The sequence below is a fragment of the Lissotriton helveticus genome, chromosome 10, assembly GCF_964261635.1.
Source record: "Lissotriton helveticus chromosome 10, aLisHel1.1, whole genome shotgun sequence".
Lineage (NCBI taxonomy): Eukaryota > Metazoa > Chordata > Amphibia > Caudata > Salamandridae > Lissotriton > Lissotriton helveticus.
In genome coordinates this window covers 604,260,159-604,280,325 of record NC_136071.1, presented here as the reverse complement: position 1 = coordinate 604,280,325, position 20,167 = coordinate 604,260,159, and the positions used below count along the sequence as shown (strand labels likewise).

Sequence of the window (20,167 nt, the reverse complement as noted above, 5' to 3'; positions counted from 1 at the left end):
CACCGGCCGTAGGGTCCAACCACTGCCTCCAGCATGTCTTCTGGAAGAGGAGGATTCTGACGAGGGCAGTATGTTTCAAACAGCGACAAGCCCCTCTGAACTTAATGTAAAGTACCAAGATAGTTCAGATAAGGAGGAACAAGATCAGGAGGATCAGACAGCTTATAGGGAAGAATATCAGCTGCCTCCTCCGCCTATGGTTTGCCTACCACCTCCTTGGTTTCAGACCTACAGTACCTCGTTACAGACTATAAACAGAGGTTACCTACATCCACTAAACCTCAACCCCCAACGGTGTCTCCACCACCAAGACCACGACCTCCACCTTTGAATTTACAGCCGGAGCCTGTCGTTTTGCAGCATCCTCCATCTACTGATGATGAGGAGGAGGATCCGCATGAAGAGGGCAAACTCCATGATTCCCAGTCTACCCATGATGAATGGGACGACTATGTCATTCCCTGTCCTGCTTCTCCGGTGCCTGCTCTGGCTGACTCACTGCCTGAGGACATCGGGGAATTCCATAACATAGTTGAGAGAGCGGCTCAAAGTTTTCAAACACCCATGACTGCACACCAACAAGCTTGCTTCTTGTATGATTTTAAGGAGCCTTTCAAGAAGTCGGTCATATCTATACCCATGATAGAATACTTATGGGGTCAGGGTTTGAAGATTATGCATAACCCTTCCTCGGTGCCCTCAGTATAGCCTCGCCTGGATAAAAAATACAGAGCGCCCGATACTACTCCAGCTTGCTTGATAGGACACCCCAAACCAGACTCTGTCATAACGCAGGCCGCTCAAAGAAAATCAAAGAATCCTTCTGCCCCACTAACTGCTCCTCTGGATAAGGAAGGCCGAAAGCTTGATAACATCGGAAATCGTTTTTCTTCAATGTCCGCGTTGACAGTACGAGCGTCCAATGCCTTGGCGCTGTTAGGACGTTATAATAGACAGTTATGGGCAGCCATAGCTCCGTATCAGGCAGCCTTGCCAGAAGAATCAAAAGAAGAAGCAAAAAAGATCTTGCTTGAAGGTGAACGCTCAGCATCGGAGATAATAGATTGCGCGATGGATATCGCATCTACTAGATATCGACAGCTGGCTGGCACAGCAGTGTTAAGACGCCAGGGTTGGTTGAAAGCAACTTCATTTCGACCTGAAATACAAACGAAAATCTTGGATATGCCATATGATGGCCAGCCTCTTTTCGGGCCGCATATCGATGAAGCTCTCCAAGGTATAAAAAAGGATACCGACACGGCCAGAGCTTTGGTTACCCTCCAATTCAAAAATACTTCCTTTCGTGGATCAAGAGGGAGAGGGCAGTCCTCTTCTAGAGGTGATTACCAGAATCGGTCGTCCTACTCTTCTGGACAACAATATCGACCACAGTACCAACAGCGTCAGCAGCAGCAATCGTCCTATACTAAATCCTCCTTTCGTGGCAAGGGTCAACAGAAAGGCGCTGCTCGACGACAATGACCCTTCACTTCAGTCAGTCTCCATTTCATCTCCGCCAGTTGGAGGATGAATTTGCCATTTTCTGAAAAATTGGAAACAAATTACAATGGACCATTGGGTTCTGCAATTGGTTCAATTCGGTCATTCACTGGAGTTTATTCATATTCCTCTCCGAACTCCTCCCCGACCTATGCTTCACAAAAATCTACGTATTCTACTCAGAGTAGATTTCACTTATGCTCCAGAAGGGAGCTATAGAAAGAGTTCCTCATTCTCAACGGGGGAGAGGATTTTATTCCTGTTTTTTCCTGATACAGAAAAAGGAGAAAAAATGGAGACCAATTTTAGACCTAAGATCCCTCAACAGATTCTTGAAAAAGCAGTCATTTCGTATGGTGACAATTCAGGAAGTTCTACAACTTCTAGATGCAGAAGACTACATGGTGTCTCTGGATCTTCAGGATGCTTTTTTTCACATCCCTATTCACCGGAATCACAAGAAGTTCTTGAGGTTTGCAGTAGCGGGCAGCCACGTTCAGTTCCGTGTCCTACCGTTCGGGCTCAAATCTGCACCACGCATTTTTACAAAATGCCTATCTCCAGTGGCTGCATATCTCAGGCAACAACACCATCAAGTTTTTCCATATCTGGACGACTGGCTAATCAAGGCACCATCCCTAGAAGACGCGTCCAGGTCTTCCAACGCTTGTCTACAGCTTTTCGATCATTTGGGACTCACACTCAATCGGGACAAGTCGGTCCTCCTGCCTTCCCAGCGTATAAATTTCCTAGGCACTACCCTCAACACAAGCCGGAGGAAGGCGTTTCCATCACAAGAAAGAAAGGACAGGCTTCTTTCATTGGCTATTCTCATAAGTTCCAAGAGGTCCTTAACAGTTCGCCTTTTCAAGTCCCTGCTCGGAATGATGTCATTATGCATTTTACTGGTTCCACACTGTCGTCTCCGCATGCGCCCTCTTCAAGAGGCACTCTCAGCTCAACGGGTCCAATGCACAGGTTCATTCGACGATGTCATACGAATGACCCCTCAAATGGTCAAGGATCTGCGGTGGTGGATTTGTCCTCAGAACCTTTCTCAAGGCTTGCCTTTCTTGCTTCCAGCTTCGCCGCATATCATCACAACAGACGCGTCACTGGTAGGTTGGGGAGCTTTCCTCCAAGAACTACAGATAAGTGCGAAGTGGTCACCCCTCGAGAAAAAAATTCATATAAATCTCCTCCAACTGCGAGCGGTCTTCATCGCCCTTCAAGCTTTCCTACCAATAATCAGGAATTATCTAGTGCTTGTGCGTACGGACAATACCACGACAATGCACTATCTCAACAAACAGGGAGGGACTCGCTCGCTAACACTCTCTCACGAATCGCAAACAATCTGGAACTGGTTGATCCTGCACAATATTTTCCTTCGGGCAGAGTACGTCCCAGGAACAGACAACGTTCTGGCCGATTCTCTGAGCAGGTAACAGACGTGTCACAAGTGGGAATTGGACCAGTGGACCCTCGACAAATATTCTCACAATGGGGCACTCCTCTCATAGATCTATTCGCTACAAGGCAGAACGCCAAATGCAAACACTTCGCAAGCTGGCATCCCCAGAAGGGATCTCTAGGGAATGCATTTTCGATCGCATGGTGCAACGTCTTTGCATACGCTTTTCCACCGTTTCCAATGATTCCCAGAGTTCTCAGGAAATTGAAAGCGGAGCCTTGCATACTTATTCTGATAGCCCCAGCTTGGCCACAACAGCATTGGTTCACAGAGCTTCACCTTCTCTCCCTGGAACCACCAATCCGGTTGAAACCGTTCCCTTCTCTCCTCACAATGAACCATCAGCAAGTCCAGAATCCGGATCTGACATCTCTCAGGTTATCTGCTTGGCTCCTGAGTTCAAGGAATTTCAGAATCTAGACATTCCGCTGGATTGTAGAGCTGTTCTGGCTCGGGCTCGAGCGGACAGTACTATCAAGACATACTCTATATAGTGGAAAAGGTTCTGCATTTGGTGTAAGTCACAGAAAATACACCCTTTTTCTTCTTCTCCAGTACAAATATTGCCTTACCTTCTCCATTTGGCACACTCAGGTCTTGCTCACGCTTCCATCAGGGTTCACTTGGCGGCAATATCCTGTTACAGAAGATCTTCTGCTGGCCCTTCTCTCTGGTCTAACAGATTGATCAAGCAGTTTCTTAAAGGCCTGTTCAGGACTTTTCCTCCTGTGAAGACTTTACTTCCTGCTTGGCAACTCAACACAGTTCTTGCTCAGCTCATGAAACATCCCTTTGAGCCGATACACACCTGATATTAAGCATCTCTCTTGGAAAACGGCGGGCCTTCTCGTCCTTACCTCAACGAGACGAGTAAGTGAGCTCTAGGCTTTTTCAATTCAAGAACCTTTCCTTCAATTCAAACAAAACAGGGTGATATTACGAACAAATCCAAAATTTGTGCCAAAAGTCCAGTCGGACTTCCACCTCAACGAGCCTGTAGTCTTACTCTCTTTCTTTCCAAATCCTTGCACTATGGCAGAGAGAACTCTGCATTCTCTGGATCTCAAACGCTGCCTAAAGCTTTATATCGAGAAGACAAAGACCTTCCGCAAATCCAACCAACTCTTTGGGGCTTACAGTCAACATAGAAAAGGTCTTCCACTCACTAAACAACGTATCTCTCGCTGGATCTCTGTAGCTATTACATTCTGTCAAGAGCAGGCGGGGCAACCCCTGCATTCTAGAGTACGGGCCCATTCCACTAGAGCGATGTCTACATCCATGGCGCTCTTCGCAGGTGTGCCTATCATAGACATTTGCAGAGCGGCAACTTGTAAGACGCAGCATACATTCACCAAGCATTCCTGCTTGGATACAGAACTCATGAAGGATGCTGCAGTGGGACAAGCAGTCCTTCGTCATCTATTTCGATAGAGATGAGCCTTCTTTTCATCCCACCATCCTTTCTTGTATACGCACATTTCTCTTTTGTATTTCTTAATGGTATCTTTGATTACAATTTGATACTTTTCTATGTGTCACTTTGATACGTTATTATCTGGTGAATTTGTATATGCTGTACCATCCGAAATGTGCTTATCATTGCTTGCTACTCTGATTCAGGCATGTGAATCTATGAAAGATACCCTAATACTGGATAAGAAATGCGTTACTTACCTGTAACTGCAGTTATCCAGTATTGGTATCTTTCATGGATTCACATGCAACCCTCCAGCCTCCCCTGGAAGGACTCATCTAATTCTCTTAGTAGTACGCCTACTTAGCACGGTGCTTACGAAAATCTGAGGGACAGGAGCTCCTTCCAGGAGCGTTTTAGAGGGAGGTGATAGCTGATTGGCTCTTCTCTAGAGATTGGTCCTTTTTACAAAAGGACATGGATATGTTACTAATGTGGGGCCTTTGGCCTATTACTCTATATGTCTAATGGGACATTATTTATGTACCGGGGACTCCCATCCCGACGACAGGGAATGATTCAGGCATGTGAATCTATGAAAGATACCAATACTGGATAACTGCAGTTACAGGTAAGCAACGCATTTCTACTGAATGAGTGCATGAAACTTGAGGGCATTGGTGGCCGGAGCAGGTTTAAATGGTGGAAAATATATTAGCAACCATGCAATATTTTGGTATTCAGACTCTTCGTAGGTGCATGGTGGAGTTTACAATTGCTAATTGTGGGGCATTGTAAATGTGAGGGCTAACGATCAACAATCCTACATGTTTGTCTAGCACCTCCAACTGAACAATATTGATTCTTGTCCTTGTTCATTATAACTGATTTGTACAAATGAGAGGAATATTATCAAACACGTTTTAAGTTCCCACAGAGAAGGGAATGCTTCTCTTGATTCACTGACTATTCTGATATGATGCACCCTTTCCTATATAAATACAAACATGTCTGTAGTCCGCTTCCGATCAATTAACATTCTACCAAGGGGCTTGCAAGCCTGTCTTCAAGCCCAAAGACCTTTCTTACCTTTGCGACTCTAAGGAGATATCACTACCAGCAGCTGAAGATGCAGTAGACTCCTGGGATGCAGTGATGCAGTGAAGGCTATCCTTTATTGGAGATTTAGCAGGTGATACATTTGCTGTTTGTTTTTTTCTAGCCGCAGTTGAAGTGGTTTTCTTTCTCTCACTTGGCTTTTTAAATCTCTGTTTGCTGGTCCTTGCAGAGCCCTCTGAGCTGCTTTCTGATGTAGGTTTACTGGAGACACCTATCTTTCGTTTCTTGGAGGTTGTCGTACTGCTGCATCCCTGCTGTGCTGCGCTTACACCCTCTGTGCGCTGGGTGAGGCACACAGACTTGACTCTTGCCTGAAGCTGGCTAGTAGGAATCTCCTCCTCAGAGTCAGAGCTCATTGTCTGGTGAGTGTACGTGAAAATCTCTTTCAGCTTTAAAACCATTTGACGTTTTGGGAGAGGGCGGACCCCAAACCTTTAAAACAAAATTAAAAAGTTATACAGAATTACTGATTTATATATTTGAGGTTTGTATCGGGCAGGCCACATCAGGTTGTTGCTGGAGCGCTTTACATTTGCACAAGGCCCTGAGAAGAAGCACTCTTCAAGCATATTCAAATAAAGACCGAAACAGAATTTACTGTATATATACTACCTATCACAGAGAAAAGGTTGAAACTGTTACAGCAGCAAAAGGTATGTGCGGCAAAAAATGTAATACTGGTTTATTTTTTAGCAGAGAAAAAGAGGTCACTACAAAAACAGTCTTACAACGTACAAACATTCAGTTAATTTACAGTATTAGTAACGGTCTATAAACACATCCTAAAACAAACCTTTGTAGCTTCAACATTAAAAAGGAAGACCTAGGCTTAAAGAATCATTCTGGACCAATTTTAAAAAATGTTACTTTAAATATTCCTATAATACAAAGTAACAACAGTGCATAATACAAAACGTGATGGGTGTAATTACTCAGCCAGTGGTAATAACTTGGGGTCGGCTCCCAGACAATCTTTTTTATTGCTCACCATGCCACCTCTTGCCATGTACAAATCAGTTGTCCAGCTCTAATAGAAGCAGTCCAGTCCAAACTGAAAAGCCAGGTCCTTTCTGAACCGGAATACAAGCAACCCAAGACCAGTTTCAGCCTTGTTGGGTCTCTTCAGTTGATACAGCATGGTTTCTGAAGCCTGCTTAGTCTCCCAAGAGACACGTGCCATCAAATGGCATGCCCATTAGTGATGCTTGGACATCACTAGAGAAGCTTGTGAATCTTATCCATGCAAAGTGCTAAAGCTCCACTTTGGTACCAAATGCCGATCTAAGAAGTCGGTAGTGTACAGGCAAAACCTGATGACATACTTCGCAGCATCTTGGCCATCTTGTATTATATGTGCCAAATTGCTCCAGAAGTTATCAGGGACAGTTGACAAGATCTCGCCCACCACGTCCCACAACATGTGCGAGTAATGTACTATAAGGCAACTCAAGTTACAGTATCTGAGGGTGAGGCTGGCAGAGGAGAACATCCTTTTCCCAAAGGCCTCTATGCATTTAGACACTCTTTGGTCTGAAGGTGCAGTTGAGAACGAGTTAGGGTTAAACCTGCTTATAGATATGTGATGTACAAGACTCTATAGTGAGGGATACTGGAGGAGGAAAGATGGATCTTCTGGAGCCAGTCTATGTCGACTCACAATTTGCCCATTGACAGTGGGGCATGATTCTGATTGTAGGTGTTCGTGAGGGCCTCATTAAAAGGGAGGAGAACAAGAACATTTGTTTTTACCTTCACTGAGGGCAGTTGTGGGTTGAGGACTTCTGCAGCCCTCCTGATAACCATGGCAACAGATTCTTCTTGGAAGGTCCAGGTGGAGAGTTGAGATCAGTGTCATGAGATGTGTCTAAACCACAGGCATCTTGGTGATGCAAAAATAAATTCTTATCATATAACTAAGACTAATTGTCTTGGGGTTTCTGGGTTTGAGAAGTGTTGTGGCAAAGGAACGTACCTCATTAGCCTGAATGAATGTTTTTGAGGTCACGGTGGATGCCACTTCGGCCGATGCAGTGGGCGGTTTGCTTCAGAGTTTTATATGACAATAGGCTCTTCCTCCGCAGTCATTGCTGATGCACGGGAGAAACAGCAGGGGTCTTGGCACCAGTTGAGGATTCAAAGGATGCATTGGTCCTGAAATCTGGGAGGACCCAGAAAAGGGTCAGGTGGCACAGTTTATGTCAGAGACAGATTCCCCTGAGGAAGACTGTCAGGAGGCTTGCTAAGATCCTTAGGCCCATGGGGCCCCTCATAGGGAGCCGGAAGGGTAGCAAATGGGGCGCCTGACTGAGTAAGACTGCATAATCTGGTGATCAGTTTCCGGAGAGAGGGAGTGATTAATAGGTGCTCCATCGGCATCATAGTGGCGGGAGGGGAACCTTCTCTTAACATTACAAATGTTTTACTACTCTTATGCAAAATCTCTCTCTGGTTCCTAAAACCAATTGCTATCCCTAAATGAAAATTATAGCTGTAATGAATGTTTTAATGGATTACATACTCATTAATGTACATTATATTAAAGATGTTGTTTATAATTACTTAAAAGTAATGGAACGTATCAAATACGTATTAAATTGTACTACTTTTGTTAAATTATTTTTAAGGAAATTTTTGGGAGTTGCTTAGACTTAATATATTTATATATATATATATATATACACACACTCGTGATGTACATTATCTAGCCTGTATTTACCCTGTTGCCCTCTCCAGGTAATGTTGTATGATTTTTGTTTATACACCGCTGTGTCACGTACATCGTCTGTAATGGCTATGACCCTGAGCAATTATGTTACTGTCTGTTCTTTATTTCTGAAAATCTCTTAAATAAAGTTTTTTTTTTTTAAATATACACACACACAAATATAGAGAGATTTATTTTACCTAGTAGCAGTCAACATTGGGTAGTTATAATTAGGTATAAATTTCCATAGTAAATAGATTTTTGGGATTTGCTTATAACTTTGGCGCAGTTTGAAGAGTCTTCGCAAAACTTTCCAAAAAAGTCTCATCCACTTCATGGAATATTTCAGGATGATCAATCAAGTGCGAGCAGAGAAAAATAAGAGACCCCAAAAAAACTTTTACCCATGCAAGCTTCCATAGGAACACTGAACACAAAAACGGATAAATGGAATTACACCAAATTTGGCAGAAATCTAGATTTTTACCAAGCAAGTGTGCTTATTTTGGTGTAAATCCGTTCAGTAGTTTTTGAGAAATGAAGGCTCAAAGTGTATGTATATTTCACACCACAGAGAATCCGTGGACCTGGCAGATCAAAAGATAAGATCTTACTGGCTACCTTGTGTGATTTCTACATAATTTGAGTCCCGAAGATTCAGGCACCACAATAGTTCACAAGTAATTGCTTCCTATTGCCATTGTCGTCGATGGCATTTCGACCTGCAATTAATGAAGGGATATTATCATGATAAAAGCATACAACTGAAGCACAAGCGGTCTTTCGCCATGAATCATCATTTTTCCAATGTTCTTTGTATTTGATATACTCCGTACTGCACTATATTCTCTTTTCTCTCATTGTGTGATCACCTGAGCACTGAGAGTAATTATAAAGCTGTGAAAATATATGTACGAAATTCTTCCAGTTGTTTTTCGTCTTTTATTTTGAATTACTATACCACACCAAACCTCTGTTCTTTAAGCATTTATATGCCCCTGGGTTTAGGTGGCTCTTCGGTTTACCCCGTTTCATGAAATTACTTTCCCTATTAAGACATGAAATCGCCAATGTCATCTGAGGCAACGCCCTTTTGGCTTTTTCACAGCTAATTTTAGGGCCATCAATTTGGGTGTACGAAGCAGAGGCTGACTAAATATCTGAACTTTGGAGGCAGGGTCAGAGGGTCCACTTGCCTACTTGGAAGCCTTTGATTTTGAATTCTTTTGAGTTGCTTTTGAAAGCTTACCTTGGGTCCCTGAGGGAGAGGTCTCATCTTTTTCTACAAAAATCAAATATACAAGCCGTCTTTCTCTAGTTTGAAGTGTTTTCAGTGAAAAGGTATGGCAAACGTCATCTTTAGCTATAATATGACCTAGGTGAAGCCAGATAAGGCACTTGCTGTGTGGGTAATTCATATACGTTTTCAGTTTCCCTCATGAATTAAAGAGGTTTATTTTTAGAAAGGTATTTCTTCACAGAAATGTCTGCCATGGCATTTTAGAAAGATTAAACAGGTTAGAACAGTCCAAATCTGTGATTTTCCCCTGAAAGCAAGGGAACATTTTCTTAAGGGCTCCTTACTTGAAGATGCAGTAGACAATCTGACAGTTACAAGCCTTTGGCAGGGGAGTGCCTCAGAGTCTGGGTTTCTGATGGGCTGGAGATTAGGTGGTTTATAACTGGGTGAGTATGGCAGTCTGATGACGGGGAATAATTCAAGCATGTGAAAGATCAAATGTTGAAGATATATGTATATGCTGCCACTGTATTATTAAATAAACACCAGTTTTTCATGGAGTTTGGCTTCGGTACTTTCTTCTTGTGCTCTGATGGATTTCGGGATGCTCCATGCCCTTAATCGAAGGGAGTGAGTGAGTTTGTGTGTGTTTTTCTCCATAAAAGAAAATTCTGCACTCTTGCACGTAAGTTGACACTGCTTTTATTTCACATAGCGCTTTTCCTTGGAACACGTTTCGGCTGTATTATCAGCCTTTCTAAACCAATAGAGCCTTTTTACCTATTAGTGTCCACAAGTGATGTTGATTAGACTGCCTTTGAAGAAATACTTCTCCATTCATAAATCAGAGTCACCATCATCCGTAAGTAATGCACAAATAATATCTGGCACCTTTTACTGCACTTATAGTCACCAAAGTGTTTGAGATAAAAAAACTTGTATTTTAGAGGGCATCAGAATTCAGTTCTCTCAATCTGACGTCAGTTCCTTTAAATCCCATAATCCATCAGTGGCAACTTTCTCGTCCATCAGTGGCAACTTTCTCGTGCTGCTGTGGATTCATCCGCTGGTAATGCTGATGCAATACAAACTCACTCGCCTCCATTTGGCACAGTTACCCTTGTGGCCCAGCTCTGAGCATCCTCATTGAAGTCGAACCCTTGGGCCTTCCGCAGGAAGACAGTTCCCGCCAAGGGTGCCTTATCGGCTCCCAGTGCCAAACTTGACCTCCTGTATCACACCCATTCGTCTCTGTACTGTGATATATATATATATATATTCACTGAAAAAACCATAGGTTATAGACCATATATAGTTAGGAATTAGCATTTACAAAACCTTGAAAATTCACTGAAAAAACCATAGGTTATAGACCATATATAGTTAGGAATTAGCATTTAAAAAACCTTTTTTTTACTCACACAAAACCATTGAAATTCCATATATAGTTAGTTAGTTGCACTAACTATATATCGCGCACCCGCAATCCACTGCTGATCATGTCACATATTACATCATTCATGACATGGTCAGTGACATCACTGATGACATCACTGATGACATCTCAAATGACATCACTGATGACATCACTGATGACAACATCCAGTGACTGTATGTTTCTGTAAAGTTAAAATATGTCTTACATATTGAAGAATGAGTGGAAGTATACGTGTCTGGACGAAGGATTTAGTAGGTGCATGACTGAATGTATGAGTGAGTGATTAAATGTGTCTCACTGAGTGCATGGGTTAGTGACTAAACTGTCTTAATTTGTGCATCATTATGTCTGTTGTTCTGTAAACTGCTGCATGTGTTGATCAGTAGCTATATGATTAACCATATGGGTTATTGATTGATTGTCCAAGTATTTGTATGGGAGACTGAGTGTGTGTGTGGCTGGCTGGGAGGTGTGTGACTCTGTGCAGATCAATGTGTACTTGTATCAATGATTGTATAAGAGAGTAAGTATGTGTTAGTATATGTTTGAAAATGTAAGGTGCTCTATGTTTAACTGTATAGACAAGAAAATGGAAGTGTGATTGATTCTTTACAGGACTGACTAGGTGTGTGAGTAACTCCATGGATGAGTGGCAGAGTGTGAGTGTCTGTATAGGTGTATGAGTGCATATGATAGTGTTGTAAAGATGAGTGATTGTATGTATGAATGATTGTATGGGTGAATAAGTGAATGTGTGTGTAGACGTAGGAATCAGTGAGTGCGTATGTAGTAACTAGTATTGGTGTGTCAATGGTTTCAAAAATTATACTCTGTATTTAACACTGGGTGTAACAGAGGTTATATTAAAATGTGAGGAGATGCATTGTATTGTCACATGAATGATATCATCAGTAATGTGGTCATTGATGTCAAATGAGATGTCATCAGTGATGTCATCAGTGATGTCATTTGAGATGTCATCAGTGATGTCATCAGTGATGTCACTGACCATGTCATGAATGATGTAATATGTGACATGATCAGCAGTGGATTGCGGGTGCGCGATATATAGTTAGTGCAACTAACTAACTATATATGGAATTTCAATGGTTTTGTGTGAGTAAAAAAAGGTTTTTTAAATGCTAATTCCTAACTATATATGGTCTATAACCTATGGTTTTTTCAGTGAATTTTCAAGGTTTTGTAAATGCTAATTCCTAACTATATATGGTCTATAACCTATGGTTTTTTCAGTGAATTTCATTGGTCTTTTAAAAGCTAATATCTATATCTGTAAAATATATTCTTTTTTACGTGACGTATCACGTAGCCACGTGAGACGCCTCATGACACGTCGCATAACCGTGACGTATCGGCTCTGCAGCGCAAACAAAACCCGTAACGTAAGCGCGCCGGAGCACGCTTACAGATATATATATCTTTTTTAACCTTAATTAGACAAAATCCACACGTGCACATATCTTGAGGCCTTGCAAAGGCACATCAAACAAACAGTCCCTACAATTTTTCAAACTTTTCTTGATAATCTATTCCATTTTTTTTTTTTTACTGTTTCTCTTGTTACGCTTACCGGGACGCTACCCGGTACGCGAACCGGACGCTCCAAAAACACAAGATGGCGGACTCCCGTTACGCTGCCGGTTAGCTGCCCGGTTCGCGTACCGGGAAGCGCCTCTACCGCGAAAAATCGCAATTTTTTTTTTTTTGCCCCGCGGGGGACTTTAATATCCCCCTCATCAATCCTAGGGGGTCAGGAGGGGTTTACCTTGCCCCCTTTCCTTCATTTCCCCCTTCGTTTTTCACCACATCTTGTCTCTCGAACCTACCGAGAAACAAGATGGCGGCCGCTCCGGACTGTTTACAATGTTGACAGCTACGCTGCCGGTTAGCTGCCCGGTTAGCTGCCCGGTGAGCTGCCCGGTTCGCGTACCGGGACGCGCCTCTACTGCGAACATTTTTTTTTTTTTATTTTTTGCCCCGCGGGGCACTTTAATATCCCCCTCATCAATCCTAGGGGGTCAGGAGGGGTCTACCTTGCCCCCTTTCCTTTATTCCCCCCTTCGTTTTTCACCACATCTTGTCTCTCGATCCTACCGAGAGACAAGATGGCGGCCGCTCCGGACTGTTTAGAATGTTGACAGACACCGGAGAGCCAATTAGCTTCGCTTCGCGAAGTTCCGTTACGCGTCAGGTACGCGAACCGGGGCGCTGCCCGGAGCGCGCTTACAGATATATATCTTTTTTTGAACGTTAATTTCTCAAAATCCACTGGAGCACATATATTGAGACCTAGCAAAGGCACATCGGGCTAACAGTCCCTACAATTTTGCCAAGTTTCGTGCAAATCCATTCAGTCGTTCGGGCTAAAAGTGAGGCCAACCGCCCTATGGAAATTAACATTGGAAAAACACGTTTTGGGACCCCCCTTTTTTCTCGGCCCCCCCTTGACGAACCCCCCCCAAATTTTCAGGGGCTGCTCAGAAACAAAATGTTCCATTTTCCTGAAAATTTCAGCCAATTCCGTCCACAAACGCCAAAGTTATTAGACATAGAATTTTCAAAAATCCCATAGGGAAAAAATCCTAACTATATATACCTACTGCCGACCGCCAGTAGGTAATATATATATATATATATATATATATATATATATATATATATATATATATATATATATATATATATATCAGAGTACAGAGATGTAGAGTTAAGAATAATAAATCTACACATTCATATATAAACGTACCTTTAAAGTATTGCAGTAGTCCATATTCTGTCTTTTACAGGGTAGAACATTAACTGCATTTACACTGCCACTCAACTTCACTAAGAGATTAAATTGGCAGTCCACTTATTCCTTTATAAACCTGTGCTGCCTATCTAATCACTTTATTTAACACAACATAGCATAAGTTGAAGAGTTTTTAAAGTGTTCAGGGATTTTATATTGTTTCTGAAAATCACTGAAGATTCAATATACATAGCACATTTATTGGCATCAGTATAATAGTATCTTCCACTTAAAACAACAGTTCTGACATAGGAAGAACATTTGGTTGATTACAATAATTTTCCAACGATTCTTTGCCCTTAATGAGATGGTCAAATTGAACTCGAGAGGCTGCTTCTGTAGCCAACTGTAACTGTGTGGCATGGTGGGACTGAAGTTGTTAATAGGCAACTTTAGAGTGACAGTGCTGTTTTTTCCTTATAAACAAGGTGTCAGGTCTATAGGACATTTCCATTACATGATTTCTCGGTTTAAAAATGAAGATGAGATTGTTTTTTAGGTAGCAAGGCTGCTACATGGTTAAAACAAATTTTCATTTTAAAATGGGTAGTTTTGTTATTTTTTCTTCTCCTTTAAAATATATACAAAATGCAAAGCATATGTTGTGTTTGTATAGACGTTACTTCTTTGTTTTATTTGGAGAGTCTTTCTCTCTGGTTTAAAAGTTTTTCGGGATCCCGCACATGGGTGGCCATAGCCCTTGCTTATAATTATTAATGAAGTTCTCTTGATAGAGAAAGGTTTGATTGTCTGACAACAACGGAGCATTGGCAGGCCTCTCTTGTAGCAGATGAAAGTGAAGAAATGCAGTCTTATAGACTAAATGGATCTGGGGGATAAACAACTCTATATCAAAGGAAACACCTAGATACCTTCTTTGTCCACAGAGGTTGGGGCTGTCCACAGACGTGTGGGTGGTGGGGGATGTCCGGTTCTGCTAGCAAGGCTAGAAGAGAGAGGGATTGACTGGGCCGCAGAAAAGGACTTCAGTTTCCTCACCACGGAGCCACAACCACTTAGTCTGCATCCAAAAATATGAGACAGCCAATGTGCCAAATCAAGAAGGCTGTCCAGAACTTAAAAGAGCCTGAGGTTAAGCAGTATGCCATCAACCAAATTGTGATATCCATGATTGTAAGAGTCTAGAATGACAGAAAAAAAGGGCATGAGGGCATTAAATAGAAGCTGGAACAGGTTTGAAACCAAGCTTTTGATATCAGCTATATCAGAAAGGAAAGGATCTACCTTGACTTGGTGTGTATGGTCTTACAGGAAGGGAGTGAACCAAGCCAACAACTTTCCATTGATGGCAGCTGATGCAGATAGACTTTCAATTAGGGTGCAGTGCCCCTTTGATGTCTGAATGAAAGTCACATAACAGGTGATTAGATTCCAAGTGGGACAATAGTTAGCAGGTGACAGCAATTTTGAGAACCTCTGCAGTACAAGGGAGGCATGAAATAGGTTTGAAATTTGCACAGACACCAAGATCAGCAGATGGTGTCTATAATACCGGTGTTGTGCTTGAGGGACTTGGAGAAGGTAGCAGGACAGCAAGGTATTGCTTAAGAGAGTGTTGCTAAGGATGAATACAAGGAGGCGCAGGCTGATGATTTTTTCAATTACAATGTCCGAAGAGGCATCATATCTAGTGGCATTATACCTTCCATAGAAAGGCAATACTTTTGCAATACACAAGAAATCCCTGTCCCTTGCTCAGTCTGTCTGTACCAAGTATTTATGAAGCTCGCAGATAATATGCTCACCTGTCCAGCTCTTTTTTTAGCTTTGGGGTGTCCATATCCGAATAAGAGGGAAGTGGGGTGATAGGAACTTCCGGTACGAGGAGCCTATTGGGAATTGCAGCAACTATAAAAAAACAAAGAAAGTTAAGTTTCAACACACCTATGATTGTCACATTTCCAGAAGAAATTCAAGCTTTCTTTTAACTATGTACTCATAAAAAGGTCAACAAATGAATGTACCACCTAAAACATGTTCTATATTGAAACCAAAGTTTGCACTGGTGGGTAAAAGTGGGGGACCTCCCATTGTGGGAGCAAAGGGATGACTACTAATTGAGGAACAATGCAAATGCGAACATCTCTATAGTTTTGATAGATTTCTGAACAACACAAATATAAGACTAAAACAAAGTAGCCATAACTGTACTGTTATGAGAGCATCAAGTGCTTTGAAATTGGTTGTAGTACAGATAGCAATCATTTTCATAGACTTTTAGTTCTCGACCAGTGGCCTATAAATTAAGCTAAATGTTGCCACCTCAGTTGCACTTCTGTATCCTCTAACAAAGGTATATATGAAAACGTTCAAAACTAGCTAGCCTAAACACATCTTACCTACATGTTCACAGCACTGTATTGTGGTCAAGTAATCATTATTTCTGAGTATCAACAAAACATGTGTCTTAGGTAGAACAATGGACAAGTATACACGCTAGCACACCTCACCTGTAAGTTTGATGTTGAACAGCAAAGTGTGGAAAATCTCTATATATGGAGGGCAGAGATCAAATTTAATATCTATTTATGATGGTTTCACATTGATTGAAAAACAAAATTAGACCGCACTTTTGAAAGAAAAATAAATCAGGCCAAAAGCCACAACTCACCTCAATTATTTTACCTACGGGTGATAATTCCAAACCCATATGAAATACAAAGGTCGAAAGTGTAAGAATGCAATTAAAGCTAAGGACATTTTATTTAGTCCATGTTCTTCTAGTTCTTCACCTACAGTCCCACTTTTTTTTTTAAACATATATGCAGCACACCACAAACTTAATTGTTGCAAAGTGGCTAGCATTGCTTAAATAAAATGTTTTCTTGCAAATTATAGGACTTGATAGAAACTGGAATAAATAACATGGCAAGACTGCATTAAACGATATTTTGACTTCTTTCCTGAAATCTAACAGAGAGGGTTTAGTTGTAATATCCTTTGGCAGGGGCTTCCATATTGGTGGACAAATACTGCAAAGTTGTGGTTCTCTTCCAAAGACGTTTTGTTCTTGTAAGCTTCAGAAGCTTCTGGCTGCCAGACCTTAACAATCATGTCAATCAGTGACGAAGGAGTCTCTCCTGCAGATAAACTGGAGCAGTTCCTAAATAGCACTTAAAGCTAAACATGCCAGCTTAAAAGTAATGATTTTGGCTACAAGTATGTAATAGACAATGCCAAAACCAGACGTGATGGTGACAGACCTGCCTAATCTTACAACGAATCTGGCAGTTGTCTATTTGACAAATTGTAACTGTTAAATCTGTCCACCCAATACTGAATTGGCACAGTTCAATGTTGGGCCTTAAATAAGAGAGAGTTGAATGAAACACTGTCCCTAAACTGGTCTCAAATTTTAGACTACACATCACCCAGGTGTATTGCTTTTTTGTGAAGATGGTGGGAGCCCATATATTTGATCCAAGAAGCTAAATGTTTGGTCCTAATTTTACAGTAAATGAAGTCATCCCTTGGGCCGCCAACACACAGAAAAATCCAGATATCATCAGCATTGAGTGATATTGCAACCCCTTGGATTTGTTCACTGAGAACAGATGTTAGATGACTATATTGAAAAGAACAGTACATTTTTCCACAAAGTATCCAGAAAATGTGCCTCTTTCTCTAATGGGGCAAAGTCAAGACATCAAAAGACTGATCAATCCACTGTGGGGAAAGGCATGTAGGTTAAACTTCAAGACTCTGCCTGGTGAGTCGATCTTTCTGTTGACCACAAAGCAGCAATGTATTTTATCCTGTTCTCAGCCACCACTCTTATAATGCTCTATTACTTACCGGTAATCTTCATTACTCCGGGTCCCGTTGTCCTCGTCCCATTCATAACTATATGGAGATAACCATCTCCCGACAGAAAAAAAGATCAAAAGAATGCTGGGACACTAACCCCGCCCCTCCCACCGGGAGTACATAAGGGGTACTTACCCAGCAGTCTCCCTGAACAACCAAGCCCAAAACAGGAAGGCCGGCCGTCCGGGAGGGAGGGCGGGGCGTACGAATGGGACGAGGACAACGAGACCCGGAGTAATGAAGATTACCGGTAAGTAATAGAGCATTACCCCCAGGTCCCTTATGTCCTCGTCCCATTCATAACTATATGGAGAATACCAAAGCAGAAAAGCCGGCCTTCCCAAACCAAACAGAAACCAACTCAGGAAACACCCCAAGGCAGCAACCGCAGGAAGCAAGAGGCAGAACCGGGGAAAACCCAAGCAGGGCCCCCGACAAGGAGGAGCCCCACCAAACCAGGATGCACCCAACCAAAACAACGGAGGAGCAACCAGAGGACCAGAACTACCACCACAGAGGGCAACCAGGCCAAGCAGGAACACCCCACCGCCAACCAGAGAAGGGGAGAGGATGGACACACCAGCCAACCAAGGCAAGAAGAAAAAACCGCGAGGAGGCCACCCAAAGAAAAACAGGCCAAGAACCACCAGGCCAGGAAGCCAGAACCGGGCAACCGAAGCCAAAACCCAGGCACAGAGAGCCCAAGCCAGCCAAAACCCGGCCCCGGAAAGAAAAAGCAACATCCAGGGGACCAGCGGAAAGACAAGACACAGCCAAGAACAACAAAGGCAGTCCCGGGAAAGAGGGGGCCGAGAAGCCCACCAAGGGAAGGACCAAACCAGAAGAGAAGGGAAGCATTAGACACGACCCTAGAGAGACCAGAGGAAAACACCCCCGGAAACACACAAAGAGCAGCAGGCCAAACAGAAAGGGGCCAGCAACAGCAGCCAGACCACCAGCAACCAACCCGGGAGGCGAGACAGAGCCCACGGACAGAAAAGAGGCAAACCCCAAGGCCACAAGGGACCCAGCACCCCCAGGAAACCCGAGCAGCAAAAAACCACAAGGGCAACCAACCAGGACTAAGAGACCCGGAACACCAAGGAGGAAAGGGCAACAGGAGGAACCACAGGAACCCCAGAACTCAGCCCCAGCCAACCGGAGGAAACCGGAGCAGGAAGCAACAGCCCGAAGAAGGCACACCTCGAACAACAGAGGAGGGGAGCAACCAGACAGACAAAAGACCCAGCGAACCCAAGACCAAGCAAGGGAACCCAAAGGGGCCAACGCCAACCACAGCCAAACCCAACAAAAGAAAGGGCAGGCAAAGAAGACCCCAAACAGCCAAAGTAGAGGGCCGGGGAAAAAACACAGAGGGCAGCGAGATCGAGGGCCAACAACCCCCAGAGCACCCACAGGAGCGGGACAGGGCCAAACAGCACAGCACGAAACCCCAATCCAACAAGGGAGAGGGAACACAGAAGCAAACTGAAACCAGCGAGGAAGCCCAGCACGACCCAAGGCAGGGCACGCGCAGGGGACGAACCCCAGAGGGCAAAAACGGCAACCCAAGACATACCCCGGAAGCCAAGGCCAAGCAACCCGCAGGACCCGAAGGACCCGAAGGCCAAACCCAAAACGTGGGAAGGCTCAAAAGAAAGGAAGGCCCCAGCAGAGCACAGGCCCCAGAGCAAACAGCCCCGGCAGTGCCCACACAAAACCTACGAGGAGGTAAGCAGGGAAACAGGAGCCAGAGCCAGAAACAGAACCAAGACGCTAGAACGGCAGGAACACACCCCACGCACAAGGGACCGGAACCCGAAAGCAGAGGGACCAGCCCCCCACAGGCAGGCAAGGCACCGCCAAGAAGCGCCAGGGCCAAACAGGCAGGCCAGGACAGCAGAAAAGTGCAACCAGGCAAACCCAAGCAGGGTGCCCCGCAGACCAGCCAAGAACAGGAGCCAACAGGGAGCAGAAGCAACCGCAAGCCCGCAGACCAGGAAGCCCGAAAAACGGCCCCCGGAACAGGAGAACAGGGAAAGCGGAGGCACAACACCGGCAAAGGACCACCAGAAAGGGAAGGGACAACATCCGCCCTCACCAAAGCGAGCCAAGCCAGAGAATCACACCGCAGGCCAAAGAGACCCAGCAGCCGCCAACCGCAATAGGGGAATCCATCCAGGCAGCAAACAAGGCCCACCCAGCAGCAACACGGACCCCAGACGAGATCCGAAGAAGCAGGGAGGAAAGGACACAGGCAGAAGCCCAGCCAAAAGGCCAGGTAGCCAACACAAGAAACCCCATGAGCCTCCCAGAACACCACGCAGCAGCGAGGACAGAGAGGAGCGACCAGCGCAACCCAAGCACACTGGCTTAAGGAAGACAGACCCCGAAAGAAGGTCAGACCAGCAACACAGCGCCAGAGGGGCCCGGGGAGGGAACAAGCCCAACCGGAAGCCAAGAGGGAGACCCCAACTGGGAGAGAAGCCAACTGCAGGGAGGAAAGGCCAAAGGCAACAACCAATGGAAGCCAGGACCGCAACACCAGGCCCAGGGCAAGGCCAAGGAGCACCCGCACCAAGCCCCAACAACAGGACCAGAGGGCAAACAGGGCGAAAGCAGCACAAACAAG

At 43.9% G+C, this 20,167-nt stretch overlaps 1 protein-coding gene across 1 annotated transcript in view; it reads right to left on the bottom strand.

Annotated features, from left to right (window-relative positions):
• The window catches only part of SLX4 (SLX4 structure-specific endonuclease subunit), a 495,651-nt gene that overhangs the window by 59,013 nt on the left and 416,471 nt on the right, over window positions 1–20,167 (bottom strand). The window contains exons 13-14 of the mRNA XM_078663139.1: window positions 15,474–15,576; window positions 5,484–5,945 (exon numbers count right to left, since the gene is read on the bottom strand). Coding sequence (XP_078519265.1) covers window positions 5,484–5,945; window positions 15,474–15,576 — 565 coding nt within the window. The remainder of the gene's footprint in view (window positions 1–5,483; window positions 5,946–15,473; window positions 15,577–20,167) is intronic.